At 53.7% G+C, this 20,237-nt stretch overlaps 3 protein-coding genes across 9 annotated transcripts; 2 read left to right on the forward strand and 1 right to left on the reverse strand.

The window, feature by feature from the left end:
* Positions 1-950: 950 nt before the first annotated feature.
* On the forward strand, positions 951-5,811 carry SRPK3 (SRSF protein kinase 3). 2 transcript variants are annotated; one of them, XM_081277876.1, is made up of 15 exons: positions 951-1,107; positions 1,179-1,309; positions 1,488-1,596; positions 1,705-1,792; positions 2,106-2,193; positions 2,722-2,828; positions 2,902-3,067; positions 3,169-3,194; positions 3,698-3,803; positions 3,894-4,133; positions 4,219-4,319; positions 4,760-4,867; positions 4,943-5,012; positions 5,092-5,184; positions 5,351-5,811. In XM_081277876.1, exons 1-15 carry the CDS (start codon positions 977-979, stop codon positions 5,533-5,535), a joined length of 1,749 nt encoding a protein of 582 aa, XP_081134002.1. In that variant the 5' UTR covers positions 951-976; the 3' UTR covers positions 5,536-5,811. The 2 variants fall into 2 exon arrangements, with proteins under 2 accessions (XP_081134002.1, XP_081134003.1); XM_081277877.1 differs by having other exon boundaries at positions 1,034-1,107; positions 3,674-3,803.
* Positions 5,812-5,840: 29 nt separating this feature from the next.
* IDH3G (isocitrate dehydrogenase (NAD(+)) 3 non-catalytic subunit gamma) lies at positions 5,841-14,722 on the reverse strand. Its single transcript, XM_081277878.1, has 12 exons — positions 14,569-14,722; positions 10,661-10,729; positions 9,988-10,070; positions 9,523-9,635; positions 8,300-8,360; positions 8,044-8,176; positions 7,520-7,653; positions 7,112-7,214; positions 6,885-7,031; positions 6,489-6,583; positions 6,341-6,401; positions 5,841-6,048 (listed from the first exon to the last, which is right to left on the reverse strand). Exons 1-12 carry the CDS (start codon positions 14,647-14,649, stop codon positions 5,947-5,949), a joined length of 1,182 nt encoding a protein of 393 aa, XP_081134004.1. The 5' UTR covers positions 14,650-14,722; the 3' UTR covers positions 5,841-5,946.
* Positions 14,517-18,646, forward strand: SSR4 (signal sequence receptor subunit 4). Of its 6 annotated transcripts, XM_081277886.1 has the most exons (7): positions 14,792-15,073; positions 16,356-16,407; positions 16,791-16,909; positions 17,665-17,739; positions 17,887-17,976; positions 18,230-18,295; positions 18,496-18,646. In XM_081277886.1, the coding sequence occupies exons 4-7, from the start codon at positions 17,668-17,670 to the stop codon at positions 18,598-18,600; spliced, it is 333 nt and encodes a 110-aa protein (XP_081134012.1). In that variant the 5' UTR covers positions 14,792-15,073; positions 16,356-16,407; positions 16,791-16,909; positions 17,665-17,667; the 3' UTR covers positions 18,601-18,646. The 6 variants fall into 6 exon arrangements, with proteins under 6 accessions (XP_081134009.1, XP_081134012.1, XP_081134013.1 ...); XM_081277883.1 differs by lacking the exons at positions 14,792-15,073; positions 16,356-16,407 and adding an exon at positions 14,517-14,657; XM_081277887.1 differs by lacking the exon at positions 16,356-16,407 and having other exon boundaries at positions 14,875-15,073; positions 18,216-18,295.
* The last annotated feature ends 1,591 nt before the right edge of the window (positions 18,647-20,237 follow it).

Below are 20,237 nucleotides of genomic sequence, written 5' to 3' on the forward strand. Positions count from 1 at the left end.
CCCCTCAGCCACCAAAGCCTCTTATCCCCCCAGCTCCTAGCCATGCTAAAGCATGGCCAGCATGTGGAGGTCTCCAGCACATTCTGTCTGCAGGCCTCAGCCATAGATGTGCTTTGTACTGCCCTGGATACTTCTGGGGACCAAATTCCTCTTGGTCTCTCAGGATGCAGCCTTAAGGCCACAGGCTCCTTCTGTTGCCTTCCAGCCCCTGGGCAGTGGCTGTGGGCTGTTTGTTCCCCAAGGTAGACAGGTCAGTGCTGTCCCACAGTGGGCACCTGACAAATGTTGGCAGAAACAGGAAAGCCAGGTAGCCAGCCCTGGAGCTGGAAGGGAGGTCATGCAGTCCACAGTGGTACAATTCTGGAGGAGGAATGAGTCACTCTCAGGTCCCGCCCCTGACTCCCTCGGTCAGGGGGACCCCAGAGACACAACACTCAGGGGAGATCTGGGCTCCCACTGTATTAGGGGCCTATAAAAACCTGGAAACAGGACTAGGAGTGGGCAGAGAATGGGTTCCTGGTAGGATTGGGAGAGGTCACCTCCAGGACTCCCAGAATGCTCCAAAAGTTCCAAAAGCACTGCTGGTGGCCTGCAGTATGAAGGGGTGGAGCTCAGCCTGAGGACCTGGTCACCGTGTCAACTACATCCTTTCATGGGAGGCCCCCAGTAGCCAGCCCTGGAGTGCAGGCACCTTGGCCTGGGCTCTGGATTGCTTTGTCTTCATGTAAAGGCCCCCCTCAGCTGGTCCTGGGGTATGGGGACTCAGCTTAGGGACTGAGTCTCTATGTGTACCCAGCACAGCGGCCCCCTTTTCCCCTGGGGCGTGGGTGAAGCAGGGGGCCTCAGGCCTGGGGACCGGGCTCTCCAGGCCACCGTCAGCCGGGCCGCCCCCTCCCTGCACCACATACCTTGCCCACAGCTGAGCAGCTGGGAGGCTATTTATAAAGGCGAGTGAGATCAGCAGCCGAGGTTATAAATGCACGGGCCAGAGCCAGGCCCCACAGGAGCAGCCGCCCAGGGCACCGGAGCCGCGGGCCACAAGGCCGGGATGAGCGCCAGCGCGGGCGGCAGTGGCGGTGGAGGCGACAGTGGCGGCAGCAGCAGCAGGTATGGCTTAGCCCAGCCGTCCAGGGTCCCTGGCTCCTCAAGCACTCACTGCCCGCCCATTCCACCCGCAGCTCACAAGCCTCCTGTGGGCCCGAGTCCTCAGGCTCTGAACTAGCCCCAGCTACACCAGCACCTCCAATGCTTCAGGGGCTCCTGGGCTCTGATGACGAGGAACAGGAAGACCCCAAGGACTATTGCAAGGGTGAGGCCGATCTTGGGTACATGTGGCCAGATTGCCAATGCAGGAGCTCAGGTCAACCTGGAAGGAAAAGGGTGCCTGAAGGCTGGGCCCACGTGTGCTGGGTGACTGGTAGGGATGGCTGTCCTAGGGATCAGGAAGGGAGACACCCCCACAATGATCTACTGGCTCTCTTTGGCAGGTGGCTACTACCCAGTGAAGATTGGTGACCTGTTCAATGGGCGGTACCACGTGGTGCGAAAACTGGGCTGGGGCCACTTCTCTACCGTCTGGCTCTGCTGGGACATCCAGTGAGTGGCCCCTCCGTCCCCAGGACCCGGTGCTTGCTGGGATCCTGTTTTGGGCTTGGTTGAGGCCACTACTATGGCCGGCAGCTGACAAGGGTCTTGGTATTGCAGGCGCAAGCGCTTCGTAGCCCTGAAAGTAGTGAAGAGTGCTGGGCACTACACTGAGACAGCTGTGGATGAGATCAAGCTCCTGAAATGTGTGAGGCACCTCCCTACCGCTCTGGCTTCCTGGGAACTGCCTTGGGCCTGGCAATGTGGGTGCAAGGCCTGCTGGGGCTCTGCTGAGTGGGACAGGACAACAAGAGGCACAGGCTCCAGCTGGCTCTGCAGTAGGAGAACCTTGAAGATCACACGGGGTGGAGGGGTTGTCTTTTCTTCCTTCCAGTGGGACCCAGCTAGGGCATAAAGTGGGGCCAGACACTATCCCTGTACTTCCAACCAGGGACTGCCAAGGGGAGCAGCTGGTGAGGGGTGGGTTGAAGGCATCTATGGCCCCTTGGCTGTTGTTCCAGGTCCGGGACAGTGACCCCAGTGACCCCAAAAGAGAAACCATAGTTCAGCTCATTGATGACTTCAGGATCTCAGGGGTGAATGGAGTCCGTATCCTTTGTAGGATGAGCAGAGCAGCAAAGGGCCAGCTTCTGCCTTCCTAACTACCAGGGCCTCAGTTGCTGATCTGCACCAAAGGGCTTTATTTCTCCCAGAAACACTACAAAATAGCCCCACCCCTTTGGGCATTTGTGTTGCTATGGGGGGGCACGAGAGCGGGTAACCAGCTTGCTGATGATCTGTGAATGTTGAATTACCCCCAAACAGCTGGGGTTACCCAAAAAGGCCTAACTCTGCATAGGAGTAGGGTTAGCCTGAGGACTGCATATCTGCTCCTCCAGTGCCATCTCTAGGATGACCATAAAACATACCATCCCACTGGCACACTTCTGATGGTGACAGGGACACTATAAATAATAACACCAAGACAGGGGTGGCCACCAAGACTGCTCATGGCAAGCTCTGCCTCCTCCACCTCTGTGGAGCCTGAGCTTTGTTGCTCTCCCCTCTCAGCTGAGAGTGGGCAAGGCGTGTGCCCCAGCTGTGTGCTCGCTGGCCACCCTTCACTCCAGTACCCAGATGTGTGCATGGTGCTGGAGGTCCTGGGCCACCAGCTCCTCAAATGGATCATCAAGTCCAACTACCAGGGTCTGCCTGTGCCCTGTGTGAAGAGCATTGTGAGGCAGGTGAGTGCTATCCCCTCAGCTGGCTGGCCTAGCCTGGGAGGGGATGCTGGAGTTCAGATGTGGCTCTTCCCAGGTGCTGCATGGCTTAGACTACCTCCACACCAAATGTAAGATCATCCACACGGACATCAAGCCTGAAAACATCCTGCTGTGTGTGGGTGATGCCTACATCAGGCGCCTGGCAGCAGAGGCCACAGAGTGGCAGCAGTCAGGGGCCCCACCCCCATCCCGCTCCACAGGTATCACAAGCATGTGCAGGGCCGGGTCCAGGCCTCTAGGCACTCATTCCCTGACTGAATCTCCACTTATTTTTCTCCTTCCACCCCACCTGCATCCCCAGTCAGCACTGCCCCCCAGGAGGTCTTGGTAAGTTGGGGCACTCCTCTCTACTTGTGCCTTCTCCCCTCCATGTCAGGGGAGGCCAACTCCTCAGAGCCAGCCAAAACATTGGGTGGCCCAGGTACCAGTGATACACAGGGTGGGTCATGTACTCCAAACTTTCTTTTGTGGCCACTGGGCCCAACACTGCCTCAGTGGAAAGATGCTGCATCTTCCTCTGTTGGCTACTTCAGGCCACCCTTGCTGGTCTGGAAGGGGAGAGAGAAGAGTCTAGGGGCAGGCCCATGATGTCCACTCCAACCTACAGAGCTTTAGGGAATAAGTGCAGGGACAGGAGGGGAGGTAAGGAGATGGGTGAGGGGTGAGGTCAAGGGGTGAGCAGAGGGTAGTGGCACCATATTCTGCCATCCAGGGGACTCCTGGGTTCTGGGCTGGACAGGGAAGCTTCCACTGTCAGACTGGCTGGGGGATGGGAACCCTGGGGGTGACCCTGACTCTGGCGGCAGACTGGTAAGCTGTCCAAAAATAAGAGGAAGAAGATGAGGCGCAAGCGGAAACAGCAGAAGCGGCTGCTGGAGGAACGGCTGCGAGACCTGCAGAGGCTGGAGGCCATGGAGGCTGCAGCCCAGGCTGAGGGTGAGTGGCCTGGAGAGGGCACTGGATTGCCAAGTGTGTGCACAGGCCATGGGCTGTCTGCTCATGAGGACCTCTGCCCCATCTCCCCAGATTCTGGATCGAGACTAGAGGGGGGCAGCGGCTCTACCTCCTCCTCAGGCTGCCATCCTGGGGGCACCAGGGCTGGCCCCTCCCCAGCCTCCACCTCCCCTGCCCCTGGGGGTGACCGCAGTCTCAGCCCCAGCTCGCAGACCTCTGGCTTCTCAGGCTCCCTGTTCTCGCCGGCCTCCTGCTCCATCCTTTCAGGCTCGTCCAATCAGCGTGAAACAGGGGGACTCCTGTCACCCAGCAGTAAGTGTGGGGAACAGGAGGCAGTGGGCAGGCAGGGACAGGAGGAGCTGAGCCATTCAACTTCTCTCTCCCTTTTCATTCCCAGCACCATTTGGTGCCTCACACCTCCTGGTGAACCCCCTGGAGCCCCAAAATGCAGACAAGATCAAGATCAAGATTGCAGATCTGGGCAATGCCTGCTGGGTGGTATGAGCACCTTGGGGAGGCAGGCTGTTCTTGGGGAGCCCTAACTGGGCCTGTGGGGCACAGGGCCCATTGGTATAGCCATGGGCTCACATAGCAGTACCCTCAAACAGAGCTGAGTGCTGCTTCCTGCTGCTGGCCCCAACCAGCAGGGTCCAGCGCAGTCAGCAGTACTGGGCCCATGGCAAGAGGTCACTGGGAAGGGATCCAGCCTCAGCCCACCAGGAGGGGATGAAAATATAGATGTGTGTATGTGTGTGTGTGTGTGTGTGCGTGTGTGTACACACACATATATATACATATTCCGGCATACCTGGGGACCCTAAGGATCAGAGTAGGCTCCACAGAATTCCTGGGTGCATGAACCAGAGGCAGGACTGGGGGTTATGGGGCAGGCCATCCTGGGCCCCAGCTCCTGTCCCCAGGGATCCCCTTGCCTCCAGCACAAGCACTTCACTGAGGACATCCAAACTCGGCAGTACCGGGCTGTGGAGGTACTGATCGGTGCTGAGTATGGGCCCCCAGCAGACATCTGGAGCACAGCATGCATGGTACGCTGACTGGGCTGCCCTCACGCCCAGGGCCAGTCTACCTGCCAGCAGCTTCACCTTCCCCATTCATTCCAGGCCTTTGAGCTGGCCACTGGTGACTACCTGTTTGAGCCTCACTCAGGAGAAGACTACAGTCGTGATGAGGGTAGGGGAGGCAGGCTGTGGGCTCAGCCTTGGGGCCTCCTGCCCACCTGCCTATTAGCCAACTTCCTCTCTGCCCACAGACCACATTGCTCATATCGTGGAGCTTCTGGGTGACATCCCCCCAGCCTTTGCTCTGTCAGGCCGTTACTCTCGAGAGTTCTTCAACCGAAGAGGTGGGGACCAGTGGGCTCAGGCCACCTGGCTGGGGAAAGGGTGGGACATGGACCCTAGGTTCTTACATAGAAGGAACACTGGTTCCCAGAAAGCCAGAGACTTTCCTAGCAGAGTCCAAGTGCCAGCTGGCCTGGGGATACAGCCTAATGCTGCCTGGCCCCCCAGGAGAGCTGCGGCACATCCACAATCTCAAGCACTGGGGTCTGTATGAGGTGCTCATGGAGAAGTATGAATGGCCCCTGGAACAGGCAACACAGTTCAGCGCCTTCCTGCTGCCCATGATGGAGTACATCCCTGAAAAGCGGGCCAGTGCTGCCGACTGCCTCCAGCATCCCTGGCTCAACCCCTAGGTCCTACTGTAGCTGTAGGCAGCAGGGGGTTGGGCCTGGCTCTGCCCCTAGCTCTCAGTGCCTTAAGGGAAAGTGGGGTGACTCTCACCACCCTGTAGGAGCTACCCTCTCCTACCCTGCTGAATGCCAGCTTTTTTACCCACCCATGGCAGGAGAGAGAAATGCTGGGGCCAGGCCCATGTCTCAGAACTTCTCTGCCCACAATTCTCCTGGAAGATCCTCTGGTGGGAATGTATGTGTTTCTTTCTTAATAAAGCGTGAACAGAAATACCAGTATCCTGGAGTAAGGGAGTCACATGGCTGAGTTCTGGGGCAGAAGTGGGTTTATTTTGGGGTCTGCCTACCAAGCTGACTGGGGGTGCTGGAGTGAGAAGGCGGATCTAGGAATGGGCTGACAGCCCCAGGGAGAGCCTAGGCCTCCACAGCCCGGCCGTTGATGATGCGGATACGGCGGATGATGTCCTGGATGGCTTGGGAGGTAGTGCCCTGGCCCCCGATGTCTGGGGTGTGCATCTGTAGAAGATGGGAAGTTTAGGTACATCAGGCATGTCAACACCTGCCCCCACCTCAGGGTGAATTAGGGTTGCCCACTGTCTCCTGTAGCTTACAGGGCCTGGAAATGCCACCAGGAGGGTAGGGGTACCAGCTAAGGCCCAGAAGCCTACCTGGTACCACCCTCCCCTTGGGAAACACAGTCAATGCTGGTCACTGACTTCAGCCTCTCCGGCTGGTCACAGCAGCTCAACATGGGTTAGAGGAAGGTAGGCCACAGCATGGGGCCAGGAAGGGACAAGAGGAGCCTTACATTTTCGTTGTCCATAGATGCTAAGACAGCTTTGCGGATGGAGGTGGCATAAGAATGAAGCCTAGGAGAGGGAAGAGCCAGACTTTGGTTGTCATGGCCTAGAGGGCTGGCCAGGAGGCTCATGGCTGGGTACTGGGACATTACTTACTTGAGGTGGTCTAGCATCATGCAACTTGCTAGCAGTGTGGCTGTGGGGTTGGCAATATTCTTATTGGCAATACTCTTGCCTGTGTTCCTTGTAGCCTGGAAAAGGAAGGACAAAGTAGAATGGATGGAAAACATCAAGGGCATAGGGGCAGATGATTACACTCATGTGACGTGCCTAGCAGAGGCATAACTCTAGATAGAAAGCAAATGAAGGGATGCCAGGGGCTGGGGAGAGGAAATGAGGAGAGACTGCTCATGGATGAAGTGTTTTCTTTGGGGGTGCTGGAAATATTTGGGATTTAGATAGTGCTCATGTTTACACACCATTATGAGGGGTGTGAATTAACAATCCAACAAGGCTGCTGTAAGAGAAAGATGGTGGCATCCAGGCACTCACCGTCTCAAATACAGCATACACATGGCCATAGTTGGCCCCAGCCACCAGGCCTGGGCCTCCAACCAGCCCTGCGCAGACGTTGTTAACAATGTTGCCGTAGAGATTGGGCATCACCATAACGTCGAACTGCTGGGGCCGGGACACTAGCTGTGGAGCAAGGAGAGGGCTAAGTGTGAGAAGCCCAGGGTGCCCAGGGCAGGAAGTTGTGGAGTTAGGTGGGTCCCTACCTGCATGGTGGTGTTGTCCACAATCATGTTCTCAAAGGTGATCTGGGGGTAGCGGGCAGCCACCTCCCTGCAGCACTGGAGGAAAAGCCCATCACCCAGTTTCCTAGAGGGAGATGAGGAGGGACAAAGGACACCAGCTTGATCCATCAACACAGACAGAGGAACAGGGCATGCAGAGGGCCTGAAGGTTAAATTCTAACCTACCCCTCCATTTGCAAAATGTGCATAATTTTGTCCCACTAAGTGTGTTCTGTAGTGAAGCCAAAGACTTCAGGGACAGTAGGATACACTCTTGGGTGTGGACCCTTGGAGGGTAGACATTGTCCTAGATCCCGAGTCCCTGAAAACAGGCCACTCCAACTGCCTGAAGGATGACTAAAGAGTGAGTAGGAGGATCAGGTTACATACATGATGTTGGCCTTGTGCACAGCTGTCACTTTCTTGCGCCCACTCTCATGGGCTAGCTTGAAGGCATATTCGGCAATGCGTAGGGACTTGGCCTTGGTGATAATCTTCAGGCTCTCCACCACTCCTGCCACGCTCTGAGAAGGGGCCAGGAGATTAGTGAACAGCACAATGGGGGGTGCTATGGGACATAGCCCTATTGCTGAGTACTTCTGGCTTCTCCCTTAGGTACAACCTTTGTCCTTTGGGGACCACCTCTTCCTGGTTCCTTAAGGTCTCTCTTCAACACTGATCCTGGCTGAGCATAATTTCCATAATCCAACAGGGTCACCTGTTTTTTGTTTTGTTTTTAAATTGTTTTTTTTTTTTAGCTGTAGTTGGACACAATACCCTTTATTTTATTTATTTATTTATTTATTTATTTATTTTTATGTGGTGCTGAGGATTGAACCCAGTGCTCACACATGCTAGGCAAGTGCTCTACCACTGAGCTACAGCCCCAGCCACAGTCACTTGGTTTTGCGCACCTCATGCTCCAGGCTGCTGTACTCGCCCTCTGTATTTTCCCGCACAATGAGAATGTCTATGTCCTTGTGACGGGTCACCACACCTGGCAGGCTCTTACAGTGAATGACGTTAGCGTAGAGGTCCAGGCTTGTGCTATAAGGGGGACAGAGAAAGAGGCAGGCTAGGCCTGAATGGCAGCTGGCTGGAGGTATGACTCTGCTGGCACAGCCGACCTTGGGCTTCGTTGAGCCACCACCCCATGTACTTGGCTCTCACCGAAGGATGTTGTTTCGGGATTTGTGAGATGGTGGCAGGTTATGGTTTGTTTCGATGTTACCTACAGAACGAAAATAAGACAGGCAAGTTGGAGAGGGGCTCCTGGCCCCAAATCCCTTTGCTTGGCCCAGGGGATGTGAACTGAAGGCTGCTCCAACTGGAGGAAAAGATGGCTTTCAGCATCAGAATACTTCACAGAACACTAGGATGTAACTTCCAATGAGGGTAGATGCGTGTGTGGTTTTTTACCAATGGATTCTGAGGACCCAGAGAAGCATCTGGCTCATAGCAGGCATTCAGTAAATATTTACTAAATGAATGAATAAATCCAATTGGCAGCTGGCAAGGAGACCCTACCACTCCCTGCCCAGGATCTGCCCTGATAGAAAGTGACCATTCCTGCTTATCAGCAGGCTGGCTGGCCAAGCCAAAACCATCAAAGTGACTTTAAATGGGATTACTCCTAGGCTCAGGGGCAGTCAGGGTCTGCCTGGAAAACGCCAGGCTCTGTCACGTGGCCCAGGCACCGAGAATGGAAGCAGGGGCCCAATGAGTCCCAGAGGCCAGCAGCCACTAAGAGAAGGTAGATAGAGGTTAACCAGCAGAAAAGCCTTTTTGACAGCCCAACAGGAACACCTGCTTCTCTGAGCTGCCCCTACCCAGACTTCCTTCACCCAGAGTGCCTAGGGCACTCTGTAGCTGCCATGTATACTCTTCAACTTGACTACCAGCACCTACGGCTCCACCTGGTTCATCACTGCTCACAATCTCCTTACAGAGCAGATGATGAGCTGAAGAACGCAGAGGACCTGAGCCCAACCAAGACAAACTCAGGAGAGGCTACCAGAATCCTCATCAGAGTCACAGCATCAGCAGGCATGCAGAAGTTTCTATTCAGACTCTAAGCACAAGAGTCCTCTCTAGCCAGAAAAATCCCAAAATTGGAGCCATGGGTCCCCACAAGAGTCACCTTGGGCTGGGCATGGTGGTGCAGGCCTATAATCCTAGTGACTCGAGAGGCTGAGGCAGGAGGATCACAAATTTGAGGCCAGCCTCAGCAAATTAGCAAGGCCTGATCTCAAAATAAAAAATAAAAAGGGTTGGGGATGTGGCTTAGCGGTTAAGTGCCTCTGGGTTCAATCCCTGGTACACCCCCCACCCCCAAAAAAAGGTTTGGACATAAAAGAACTCAGTGCAGAACCCTACCTGGCCCTTGAGCTTACCCTTCAGGGCCACACGGTTCCGACGGATGGCCATGATGGCATTGCGAATGTCCTCCTCATCAGCATTGGAGCTTACATGCACTTCTTCAAAGTCCACTGGCACACATGCATGCCTGGGACAGAGCTGGGTCAGGGTGGCTGGCTCAGGGCCTCCCATACCTCCTCCAGGAAACATGCCCAGGCTCTGGCTGAGAGAGGACTAGGCCCACCCACGCCAAATGATAAGGACATGCTTGAGCTCTACAATGCAGTGAGCAGGACTGCCACCCTCCCATATCAAGCCAGCCTGGTGGGAATGGAAGCTTTCCTGTCACCACCTTGCTAAATGCTCAGGAAAAGTCCTGGCTAGTGGCTTCTGGGCTCATTGCCCTTACTGGGACAAAGTTCTCAGGGCCCTCTGTTGGAGCTAGGGCACGACCTTCCCTAGGGGTCAAGGCAAGAAAAAGTGGCCTGAGGTCTCCATACCTGAACACAGACTTAACATGCAACATGAGCTCTGGCCCAATGCCGTCTCCTGGAATCATAGTCACTGTGTGCCGTCCACCATACTTAGCAGATGGAGGCTGGAAAGATGGAGAGGGTAAAGACGGGCCTTTGGATATTCCCACATGCTCACTGGCTCAGCAACCCAGGGGCTCAAGCTAGTTCCTTTCTTCCCACCAGCAATGATTCCATACACTGGCCAACCTTGTGGTTCTAGCTTGGTGTATCCCCATCCCAAACAGGACTGATCATCTGAGTCCCTGGTCAGCAGCAGCCCCCAGGCCCACCCAAAGCAACTAAAACACCCCCCCCAAATCTAACTCAGAGGAAAAGAAGAATACTCACAATTGTTTGTTGCTAGAAGGAAGACAGAAAGGAAGAAGACATGGATCAGCCAAGGTTGGAAGAACAAGGCCGTGACGGAGAAACCGGGGTCTTTTCCCTGGGGACAATGTCTAGCACAACTTAGGGAAGGGTGAGGTATGAGTAACCTCTGGAGACTGTGCCTCAGAGGGAAGGACACAAAGGCAGGGAGCAAAGAGGCACGGGCACTTGTGCATGCATATGTGTATACACACACTGCATGTGCACACAACTGCACACACAAACTTGTGCACCCCCCAACATATGGACAACTATACTCACACTTAGGCACACACGCCCCTGGGGGGCAGGTACTTACTGAGGAGATACTCTTCCGAGGGACCTCATGTGTACCCAGAACCTGCCAAAGAGAACCCAAATCAAAGTGTTGGTTGTCCAGCCCTGAGAGTCAAGTTGGCCAAGGTCTCTTGACAGGGAGAAAGGATTAGCCCCACGTGCCCAAACAAACCCCACCTGTGCATCACCAGCACACAATGTGCCTAGGAAGGTTGGCTCTAAAGCCCATTGCCAGTGACTGGCCCTTGGAGCACCACTCGAAATTGTTCCAATGCTTCACGCCTCCTTTGGCTCTTGGGTCAGTTTATTAAAACAGCTTTGTGTCCCAGGCTGGGATTATGGCTCAGCGGTAGAGCACTCATGTAGCACGTGTGAGGCCCTGGGTTTGATCCTCGGCACCACATAAAAATAAATAAATAAACGTATTGTGTCCAACTACAATTAAAAATAAATATTAAAAAAAAAAAAAAGCTTTGTGGGCTGAGGATGTGGCTCAAGCGGTAGCATGCTCGCCTGGCATGCGTGTGGCCCGGGTTCGATCCTCAGTACCACATGCAAACAAAGATGTGTGTCCACCGAAAACTAAAAAATAAGTATTAAAATTCTCTCTCTCTTTCTCAAAAAAAAGCTTTGTGTCCCCCTGCCCCCCCTTTTTTTGCTTTTGATTCTTTTTTGGCCAATTATTGCTGTCCAGTGACGTCTACAACAAGGAAAAATTGGCAAAGTAAATGTGGTGCAAAACAGAAAATCATTACAACAAATCACAGGGGCCATAACAATAATGTTATCACATATTTTCTCATTTTTCCTTATTACAAAAGCAACGCACAGTCACTACAGTAAAAACAGAACCAGGAGATAAGGAGAAGACAGCAACCAGCTGCTCTGTGACAAGGACTATCACTCCCTAGGGAATGGCCCTTCAGAAGAAAACTTAAACATGAATGTGTAGGGAAATGCAGCCATTTCTGGAAGACTCATGACAGAAACCAATTTCTAGGAAGGCTTTTGTAAAGGACTGCAAGCTGCTTCATGGCCTGGATGATGAATGTCCCCAACCCCCTAAGTAGGAAACAGCTGTCTGGCCATGCCAGAGCCACATCTGACAAGTTCAAAGCAAAAGCTGCCTAGGCCAAACAGGCCAGGTGCTGAGAAGTGACCCACTGTCTTCGAGGGAGAAGCCTGTGTCCCAGACCCTGCTGCAGGAGAACTTTCCTCCCTTCCCTGATGTGCTCCACCTGGGAACACACCCAAGGAGGTAGTACAGAGCCAAGGTACTCTTTGTTATTTGGGGAAGTCCTGACACTTGCGCACTAGGCAGCAGCAGAGTGTTGTAGCATTGGCAGAGGCACTGTGGCCATCTTCTAAAGAGCTGTGCCTTTCTACTAGAAGTCCCGAAGGCTCACATAGAATCTAATCAGTCTCCATCTGGGTCCACCTGACTTGCATTAACAAGGGATCCACTTGCCCAAATGCTAGCAATGCAGGTATGCCAGTCACTGGCCCAAGCTAGGAGGGGGTGACCAACTGAGACCACAGTCCCAAGGGCACCTCGTTATCTGTGTGGCACATGAATTTGCAGCCACAGACACACTTGGGACTTTGTTTTCTTTCTAGCACTTGTCAACATCTGGATTCATCTTATTTGTAGTCTCTCAATACAAGCTTGGAGAAGGCAGTTTACGGCCTACCCCCAGAGAGTTTACCCTGATGTCCAAAAGCTGCCAAGCTGGGCTCCCAAAGCTTTACCTATTCCCTTCCAACCACCATTAAGGAACACCTCCCTAGTTTACTGATGTATTGCTCTCTTCCCATCTTCTAAGAGCAGAGGTCATGCCTCTCTTGTCTCCCACTGTCACTCTTCTCACTCTAAGTGCTTGATCCAGAGTTGTCACACAAGGGACATTTCCTTACTGAACAAGCACATCAGAAAATGAAGAGATAGATGGCAACCAGGCAGATCTCAGTCCAAATCCACCATCTGCTACTCTCAAGATGGCTTCATAGCCCCATCTGAAATCCCTATTTCATGTGACTGCTGGAAAGCAGGTATGTGAGCTGTTCACAGGTCCCAATAGGGCAGCAGGGGTTGTGCTAAGGGACAACTGCCCCTTCACCCTATCAGACCCTCAGATCAGAGTTCAAAGCTATTGTTGTTGGAGAATATAGGGTTGACCCCTGCACCTCCCAGCAATTAACTCCTCCTGGGCCCTGTTTAGCTGTAGCAATGAGCCAGTATCCTGAAGGCCTACAGGTCTGGCTTGAAGTCTATGCAGTCCTGCCTATGTATGCCACCAGGGCTGAACCTCTCCCACACTTGCTTCTTATGCCAGATGTTTCACTGGGCTCTGGCCAAAGTCCCAGAGAGCTCTTCAGAGAGACTTCCCTGACCTTGCTCAATATAGATGCAGGCATCTTCCTTCAGGAGGTTACAAAGGTTCTGCCTCATACCTGGCTTGCCCCATGAAGCTACCAAAGGAGCCCAGTATGAGGCAAGCTGGGACGTACACAAGCATGTATCACCCATCATCTTTTGATAGTTCCACAGAAACAAGGGTCCAGGATGCTGCATGCTCCTGCTGAAGGGCTCCCACATGCCACATCTTACTATATAGCTTCTCTTTGGCACTTTTCTGTTGGATCAAGTGCCAATAGTGGCTGCATGTTTTCCAAGGAGGTCCCAACAAGTGGGACCCTAAATCTGGAGTTCCTTTATAAGGTTTGCCTAGGACAACCAGTCTCAGGGCAAGGCTCCATCTGCCTATGAACTGTTCGCTGTTCCTTTCTACCACCCCAAGGCATCCACAAGCACCTACACATGGGGTGGGGTGTCAGGGAGGAGAGAAATGTCTTCACCAAGAGCCTGCAGGTACCATCGAGGACTCTAGAAATCCTTTACATGCTGCTGTTCTTTCATTAGTGATGTGGAAGAAGTCAGCATTTTAAAGAGAATTTCATAATGCATAAGCAGTCTCCCCCAGAGGACAGAGGGGAGAACCTTGGCAAATGGAAGCATCCACAGGAAGTGTTTACAAAATCATGGAGTTCTGGAAGGTCAAAGTTTGCAGGATCCTTTGAGAATAAGAAGTCATCTCCCTTCACTGGACAGAAGGGAAACTGGAACCCAAAGGAGGAGGAGGAGCCTGGCCTAAGGCCAAGCAGTGGGTCAGTGGGGGAGCAAGGCCTGGAGGTCATACCTCTTATACCCCAGGGCCAATATTTGCTTGTAGCCGCTATGTAGTGCTAACCAGGACCTAAGCTATCCTCATCTCAAACATGTTTGAGAAGGGAAGAATCGGACCAGAATAAACAAGATACCAAATGCAGAACTGAGGAAGCAAAGACCTTGCAGTCTCTAGCACCCCCCAACCCCTGCCGCAGCTTCGGAAACCCTGACTTCTCATTACTAGCGCTTGGGGAGAGAGGAGTCTGGGACTCTAAGAATGTGGGAGGGATCAGGGGTGACTGGCTAAGTCCAATTATCATGCACTAGGGCAGGCGGCAAAGCGGTCCACTAGGGAAACCCGAGGAGGAATTGAGTATAGAACGGGATACCCAAGGCGGCATGAACAAGGCGGGGCCGGGACACGTGACCACCTCAGGAGGGCTCCCACAAGCACACCAAGGAGGTGACACCCAGCCGCCGCGGCCCACCCACAGCCCCCGTCACGAAATACAGACCCCTGGCGGAGCCAGACCAGGGCCAACTTTGGCCAATCCCGTCACTGACAGCAGAGGTGGCCAATGAACCCCGGCGTACAGCGCTCTTCCCCGCCCCTCTCGAGACCCGCAGCCAATCGAACTCCATTCTGCTCAAAGAGCGGCTGTCCCTGTCCCGGCTCCAATGGGGTGCAAGGACCCCAGTAAGTGCTGCAGCTGTCCGGTGTCCCGTTCCCCACTCACCTCCCAAGGACGACAAAGGAGGGCTGGCCTGAGCACTGTCTTCGCAGCGCCACCGGCGGCCGTCGCCACCTTCAGCGCCATGACAGAAAGTGAGAGCCGCAGCAGGTTCCAACGTTAAGACACTGTTCTCGCGAGAAATCTGCAGGGCGAGAATCCTGAGGGCACCGGTCCAGCATTGCGCACGCGCGAGGCCGCGCCGGTTCCCACGCCCCCTTCCGGTGCCCTCAGTACCGCTGCCGCCATCTTGAGTGGGGGGCGCGGCCGGCTGGGCCTCTGGCTCGGGGAGGGGACACGTCAGTGCCGCCAGCGACGTCACGAGGCCCGACCCGGCCTGCTTGGGCGCGATTGGCTGTCGCAGCCGCTTACGCGTCGCTCTTCCTCGTCTGCCCCGCGTGTTAGGGGAGCTCGCTCTCTTTTTCTCTCGGCAGAGAAGAGGCGATGGCGGCGATGGCATCTCTCGGCGCCCTGGCGCTATTCCTGCTGTCCGGCCTCTCTTGCTGCTCAGGTAGCGGCCTGGCCGGAGCTTGTTTCTGGCGAGCCTGTCCAACGGCAGGTGGTGCTGGGGGGTGGAGGGGTATGGGAGAAGCAGGGGTCTGGCCCTTCCCGAGGCTTATGGCTACCGGCCGGGCCTTCCTCTGAGAGGCAGGTGGCCTCGGGGTGCAGGGACCAACGTACCACACACACGTTTACCTAGCAGCCGGGCTGCTGGAAGAAACAGACATCCTTCTCGTCTGCTTATGGGAGAATCCCAATGCCAGCATAGTTCTCTTGGCCACCAGTTCCGACAGGGAAGGTGACACAAGTCCCTGCTCCTGCTCCCTGTCTCAGAGGGTAGTGGGACGGGAGCAAGGCTATACAGCACGGAGCAATAACGGTGAGAAACAGGGCTGGCTGAGAGGAACCACCTGAGCCTGTGCGGTGCAAGCCAGGCTTCCCCAGGAAAGTGAGAGCTAAGTGAGAAGGAGCAAGGACAGTCCAGACAAGGGACAGCAAGAGCACCAGGCAAGTTAAGGAGCTGTTGACTTTCCCTGACACTCTTGGTGTGTTCATCCTAGGGTTCTCAGCTAAGGTGAGCCACAGTCTCACTGATTTACATCCGTGAGTGACTCTTAACACCTCGGTGGTGTGTGGGGGGGTGAGTCCAGTGTATTTATGAGGTTGTTGGCAGTAGCTGCATCAGGTGTGGGGGCCTAGACTGGGCAGGAACTGCCTTTTGACCATACAGTTTCCTGAATACTTCAAGGCCAGCATCAGCCTAACTGGCCTCCCTGCCCATACCTTTCCCACCCACCCCTCAGGAATTCCTCAAGGCCATAGCCAGGAATTTTTTTAAAAGGATAAACCTGACTATAAAACCTTTCAGAGGCTTCACAGTGTGCACACAGAACACTATGGTATCTGGCCCCTGAGAACCATCCTTCACTACCATTTGTAGGCATTTTCCTTCTGCTGTCCAGACCCAAAGTCTTTTCTTGACTTCCTTAACTTAAGCCATCATTTTGCCAGGTCATCACATTCAAAGAGCAGTTGGTTAAGAACTTTTCCCGCTTAGGGTAGTGTTTGCTTCATGCCCTCTGACATAGGTAGCACTCTTTTCCTGTGGCTGTCTGTGGGTATGGAGATGGCTACAGTTGGCTCCTTTTTCTCTGGGCTGCTGAATTTACAGGGACAAGTTGTGTGCCTGAATCCAGAGCCCCTCCCATTTGCTTACCCTGAGAACCACTGAGGCTATTCTTGGCCTTCTGTCAACCAGCTGGGAACTGAGACCCTTTTCCTTATCTTGAAAGCTCCTGTACCTTGCCACCACTCTGCTTGGTGTCTCTGCTGAGGATGCTTTCAGTAAGTTGTCTGGGCAGTTCATGGCTCTACATTGAGGCTAGCCTGGCTCTCTGAGCTGCTGGGGTGTACCATACCCAGGTAGGTTAGTTATATGGCTTCCCCTTCGTAGGTCCAGGCACTAACATGAGTGGTGCAGTGAATCCAGCCTGTTCATGCTCCTCAAATACATGCACTTTCTCTTCCCTTGCCATTGCATTGAGGTCCACCTCTTTACCTGGTTGACCAGGAAGGTCTTCTTGCCCCACTGTTTCCTGCCTTCATAGCCATCAGACTCCCCTTTTTCACTGTACTTACTGTACTTATGCATGAGCACTGGGATTGGGAGGCAGAGCTGGGGCAGACCAGCCTAGCACACATAAGCCAGCTTTGTCTCCTCCCTGCAGCAGAGGCCTGTGTGGAGCCCCAGATCACCCCTTCCTACTATACCACTTCAGATGCCGTCATTTCCACCGAGACTGTCTTCATCGTGGAGATCTCCCTGACGTGCAAGAACAGGGTTCAGGTGAGACAATGGGGCTTCAGTCAGGAGGGTGTGGAGTGGGAATGATTCTCCTCATTGGCAGTTGACAAAATCTGACCAAGGGCCATGTTGACAGGGAGAATAAGGATTCCAATTCTTGGGGGTGCAGGAGAGATAAGGGCACAGCAAGGACAGATCTTAGCGAGTATTTAAGAGCATTTCCTGACTTGCTCATGTTTGCTTTCCCTACATGCAGTAACCTTACAGAGATACCCATGTTTCAAACATGAATGTCTGGAACATGAGAAAGGGCTGGGGTCAGGCCCCTCCCTCTCTTTTCTGGTTGTTGTTTGCAAGAGTGTGTCCTTGTGGGTGTTTTGTTAAATTATAACACTCCTTGAGTTAAATGCCTCTTAGGCACTCCTTGACCCTAGCATCTTCGTTTTAGGTGCTGAGAAATAACAAGGACGTTTTCATCATGGGTCTTCTGTTCACAGTTAACAGACTTATGGGGGATCAAGTTGGGCCAGGCCATACTGCGGATCTGACCTATTTTCCCCCAGGAAGAGACAGAAAAGACAGTGACAGGGCAGTGGTTGGGTTCCTAATACAGCTCCAGGTTATGGTAGGCCTGTCCTTATGGTTCTTACATGGTGGCCCCTACCAAGCACACTGCAACCCCCAGATAGGCCTAGCCTCCCTGCCTACATTCCTGACACTGCTGTAGGTAACACGATGGGGTCTCTGCCTGCATCCACAGAAGATGATGATGACTCTCTCTTTGTCTCCTCATCCAGAACATGGCTCTTTATGCTGATGTCAGTGGAAAACAGTTCCCTGTCACCAGGGGCCAGGATGTGGGCCGTTATCAGGTAAGGGATGCTGAGCCAAGGGTCAGGGAAGGCTACCTGCTCGTGAGCATGACTTGAAGGCTGCTTGTATTGATACTATGTCAGCATTGGTAGGGTGGCCCCTCAGGTGTCCACTGTGCCCACCCCCTACCAAACACACTCAACCAGGTGTCCTGGAGCTTAGACCATAAGAGCGCCCATGCAGGCACCTATGAGGTCAGATTCTTCGATGAGGAGTCTTACAGCCTCCTAAGGAAGGTAAGTATTGCTTGGAGGCCCCAGTGAGGGAGGGCAAGCCCTGCCCTCCTGCAGCTTCAGCCCTCTAGGGAGCTCACTCATGTGGAGCAGGATGGGCTGGGTGGGTGTCTTCCTGTGCTCCTACTCCACTCGCCCCACCTGTTACTTCCTCCTTTCTCTCCTTTGTTCTTCTGTGCTCCTGCCTTTCCTGCCCCTCTCCACCCCACCTAGACAACCCATTAAGTGTTCCCTGACCCCAGTACCTCCCTTGCAGGCTCAGAGAAATAATGAGGACATTTCAATCATCCCACCCCTGTTCACAGTCAGCGTGGACCATAGGGTGAGTGTCCTACTCCCAGGGGAACACTTAATATGTGGCACACCTCTTTTTAGAGGGTTGGGGGTTGAGGGAAAGTTCTCTTCCTTTGCAGCCCCAGCTCTACCTGTTGGGCCATCATTAACCAGTGTGCCTTGTGTGCCCTGAGGGCGGGTGACTGGATCTACTCCCCTGAGCTAAGCTTTTGGTCTTTTTTCTTTCAGGGTGCCTGGAATGGACCCTGGGTCTCCACCGAGGTGCTGGCTGCAGTAATTGGCCTAGTGATCTACTACTTGGCCTTCAGTGCGAAGAGCCACATCCAGGCCTAAGGGTGGCACCCCCAGCTTTGCTTCTTTCAATAAACAGTCACTGGTTGTCATGAGTACATTTGGAACACAGGGCTCCTGGCTGACATTGCCATGCCTTCCTCACACTAGGAGAGCTGGGTATCCAGTGTGTCCTTTGCCCTCCTCAACAGCAGAGGTCAAACCTTCCCCATAGTGTCCTATGTCCACCTTCTCTGTGTCTGTCCTGGTTGCTGGCATGTTGGGCATGGATCCATCCCTTTCCTTCCCAGCACCTGACCCCCTCAGTGAAGACTGCTTTGTTCTCACCTGGTCCCCTGTGGCAGAGCTGCCAGCCCTCCATCAGGCCTCCTAATGGGGCCTCTTCCCATGGTTGGCCTGGGACAAGTCCCTATGACCTCTGATCCTGCCTCCGGATGGGGAGCATGGGGTGCTGCTCTGCTGCACCTGTGCCTTTAGGAATGGCATGTACTCTAGCCTGGCCAGAGAAGGCAGAGACTTTTCTAGTTTCCCCATAATCCTTTGGTGTGTGCCATGGACACTTGTGGTAAAATGGCCAGCGTCATCTTCACAATGGCTTCTATTTGGAGCCTGGGGCATGAGCCACATGCAGGTACTTTGCAGTGCTTTGCTGAGCAGTGAGGTCCCATCTTGCAGATGGAGTTAAATCTGGTATGTGCCTCAACACCCCACAGCTGTCCAGGCAGAAGCTGCCTCCAAACTCAACACCTTGGCCACTTTCTTATTTATTTATTTAATATATATATATATATATATATATATATATAAAATTATATTATATATATATATATATATATATATATTTAGTTTTTAGGTGGACACGATATCTTTATTTTACATTTATGTGTTGCTGAGGATCGAACCCAGTGCCTCATACATGGTAGGCAAGCGCTCTACCACTGAGCCACAATCCCATCCCCTAGCATGGGTATTTAGAAAACAGAGTCCCCTACCTTGGAAAGCCCACTGCTCTCTCCTAGTGATCCCTCATGAATACCCAGTGCCTTCAGCACATCAGGCAGGAATCCATGCATGTGCTTGTGCACAATGCTCTGGCTCACCCTTCCAGGCTTGGAATGTGCTAGGCACCAGCCACTTGCATGGTCAGTGGCACTAAGTAAGCACCCTGGAGTCCAAAGGGGCTGGGTGCAAATTCTGTGAACCCTTTCCAGCTGCATGACTGCCTACTACAGGGTGTCAGGGAATTCTTGAGACTAGTCGGTAATGTCCTGGTACCTGAGAACACAGTCACCATTGGCCATTACAGAGGAAATGGTATAGCCATTCCAGAAAAAGGAGGCAAGGCACCGAGCCTGCTGGGAGGACAGTATCCAGGCTCCCTCCCCTGCCTAGGCTCTGCCACAGGCCTGGGAGGGCTGGAAGGAGTAGGAGGGTGTGAGGGTGGGCTTGTCCACCTACCCAGGTCTGCTAGGGGGCCTCCTCCAGACTATAGGAAAGTGGATTGAGGTGGGCACAACTAAAGAGTTGGGCCCAAGGGGATCAGAACATACTAGCTCAGGCAGCAGATGAGCTTTCTGGAGTCCAGGGATAAAACCCAGTGCTGGGAGCAGTAGCTGCTCCCCTGGCTGCTAAGGAATGACTATTCTTTATGTTCTGCCAGCAGCCTAGCCTATGCAGGA

Source organism: Spermophilus citellus, assembly GCF_964194105.1.
Source record: "Spermophilus citellus genome assembly, chromosome: X".
NCBI lineage: Eukaryota > Metazoa > Chordata > Mammalia > Rodentia > Sciuridae > Spermophilus > Spermophilus citellus.

Coding starts and splice junctions, on each gene's coding strand:
- SRPK3 (XM_081277876.1), top strand. CDS start 977: ATGCACGGGCCAGAGCCAGGCCCCACAGGAGCAGCCGCCCAGGGCACC. Junction 4,134..4,218: donor GGGACTCCTGTCACCCAGCA/GTAAGTGTGGGG, acceptor TTTCATTCCCAG/CACCATTTGGTGCCTCACAC. Junction 4,320..4,759: donor TGGGCAATGCCTGCTGGGTG/GTATGAGCACCT, acceptor CCTTGCCTCCAG/CACAAGCACTTCACTGAGGA.
- IDH3G (XM_081277878.1), bottom strand. CDS start 14,649: ATGGCGCTGAAGGTGGCGACGGCCGCCGGTGGCGCTGCGAAGACAGTG. Junction 8,361..9,522: donor GAACCGTGTGGCCCTGAAGG/GTAAGCTCAAGG, acceptor TTCGTTCTGTAG/GTAACATCGAAACAAACCAT. Junction 6,584..6,884: donor TGTATGCTGTATTTGAGACG/GTGAGTGCCTGG, acceptor TTCCTTTTCCAG/GCTACAAGGAACACAGGCAA.
- SSR4 (XM_081277884.1), top strand. CDS start 15,007: ATGGCGGCGATGGCATCTCTCGGCGCCCTGGCGCTATTCCTGCTGTCC. Junction 16,910..17,664: donor CGTGCAAGAACAGGGTTCAG/GTGAGACAATGG, acceptor CTCCTCATCCAG/AACATGGCTCTTTATGCTGA. Junction 17,977..18,229: donor CTTACAGCCTCCTAAGGAAG/GTAAGTATTGCT, acceptor CCTCCCTTGCAG/GCTCAGAGAAATAATGAGGA.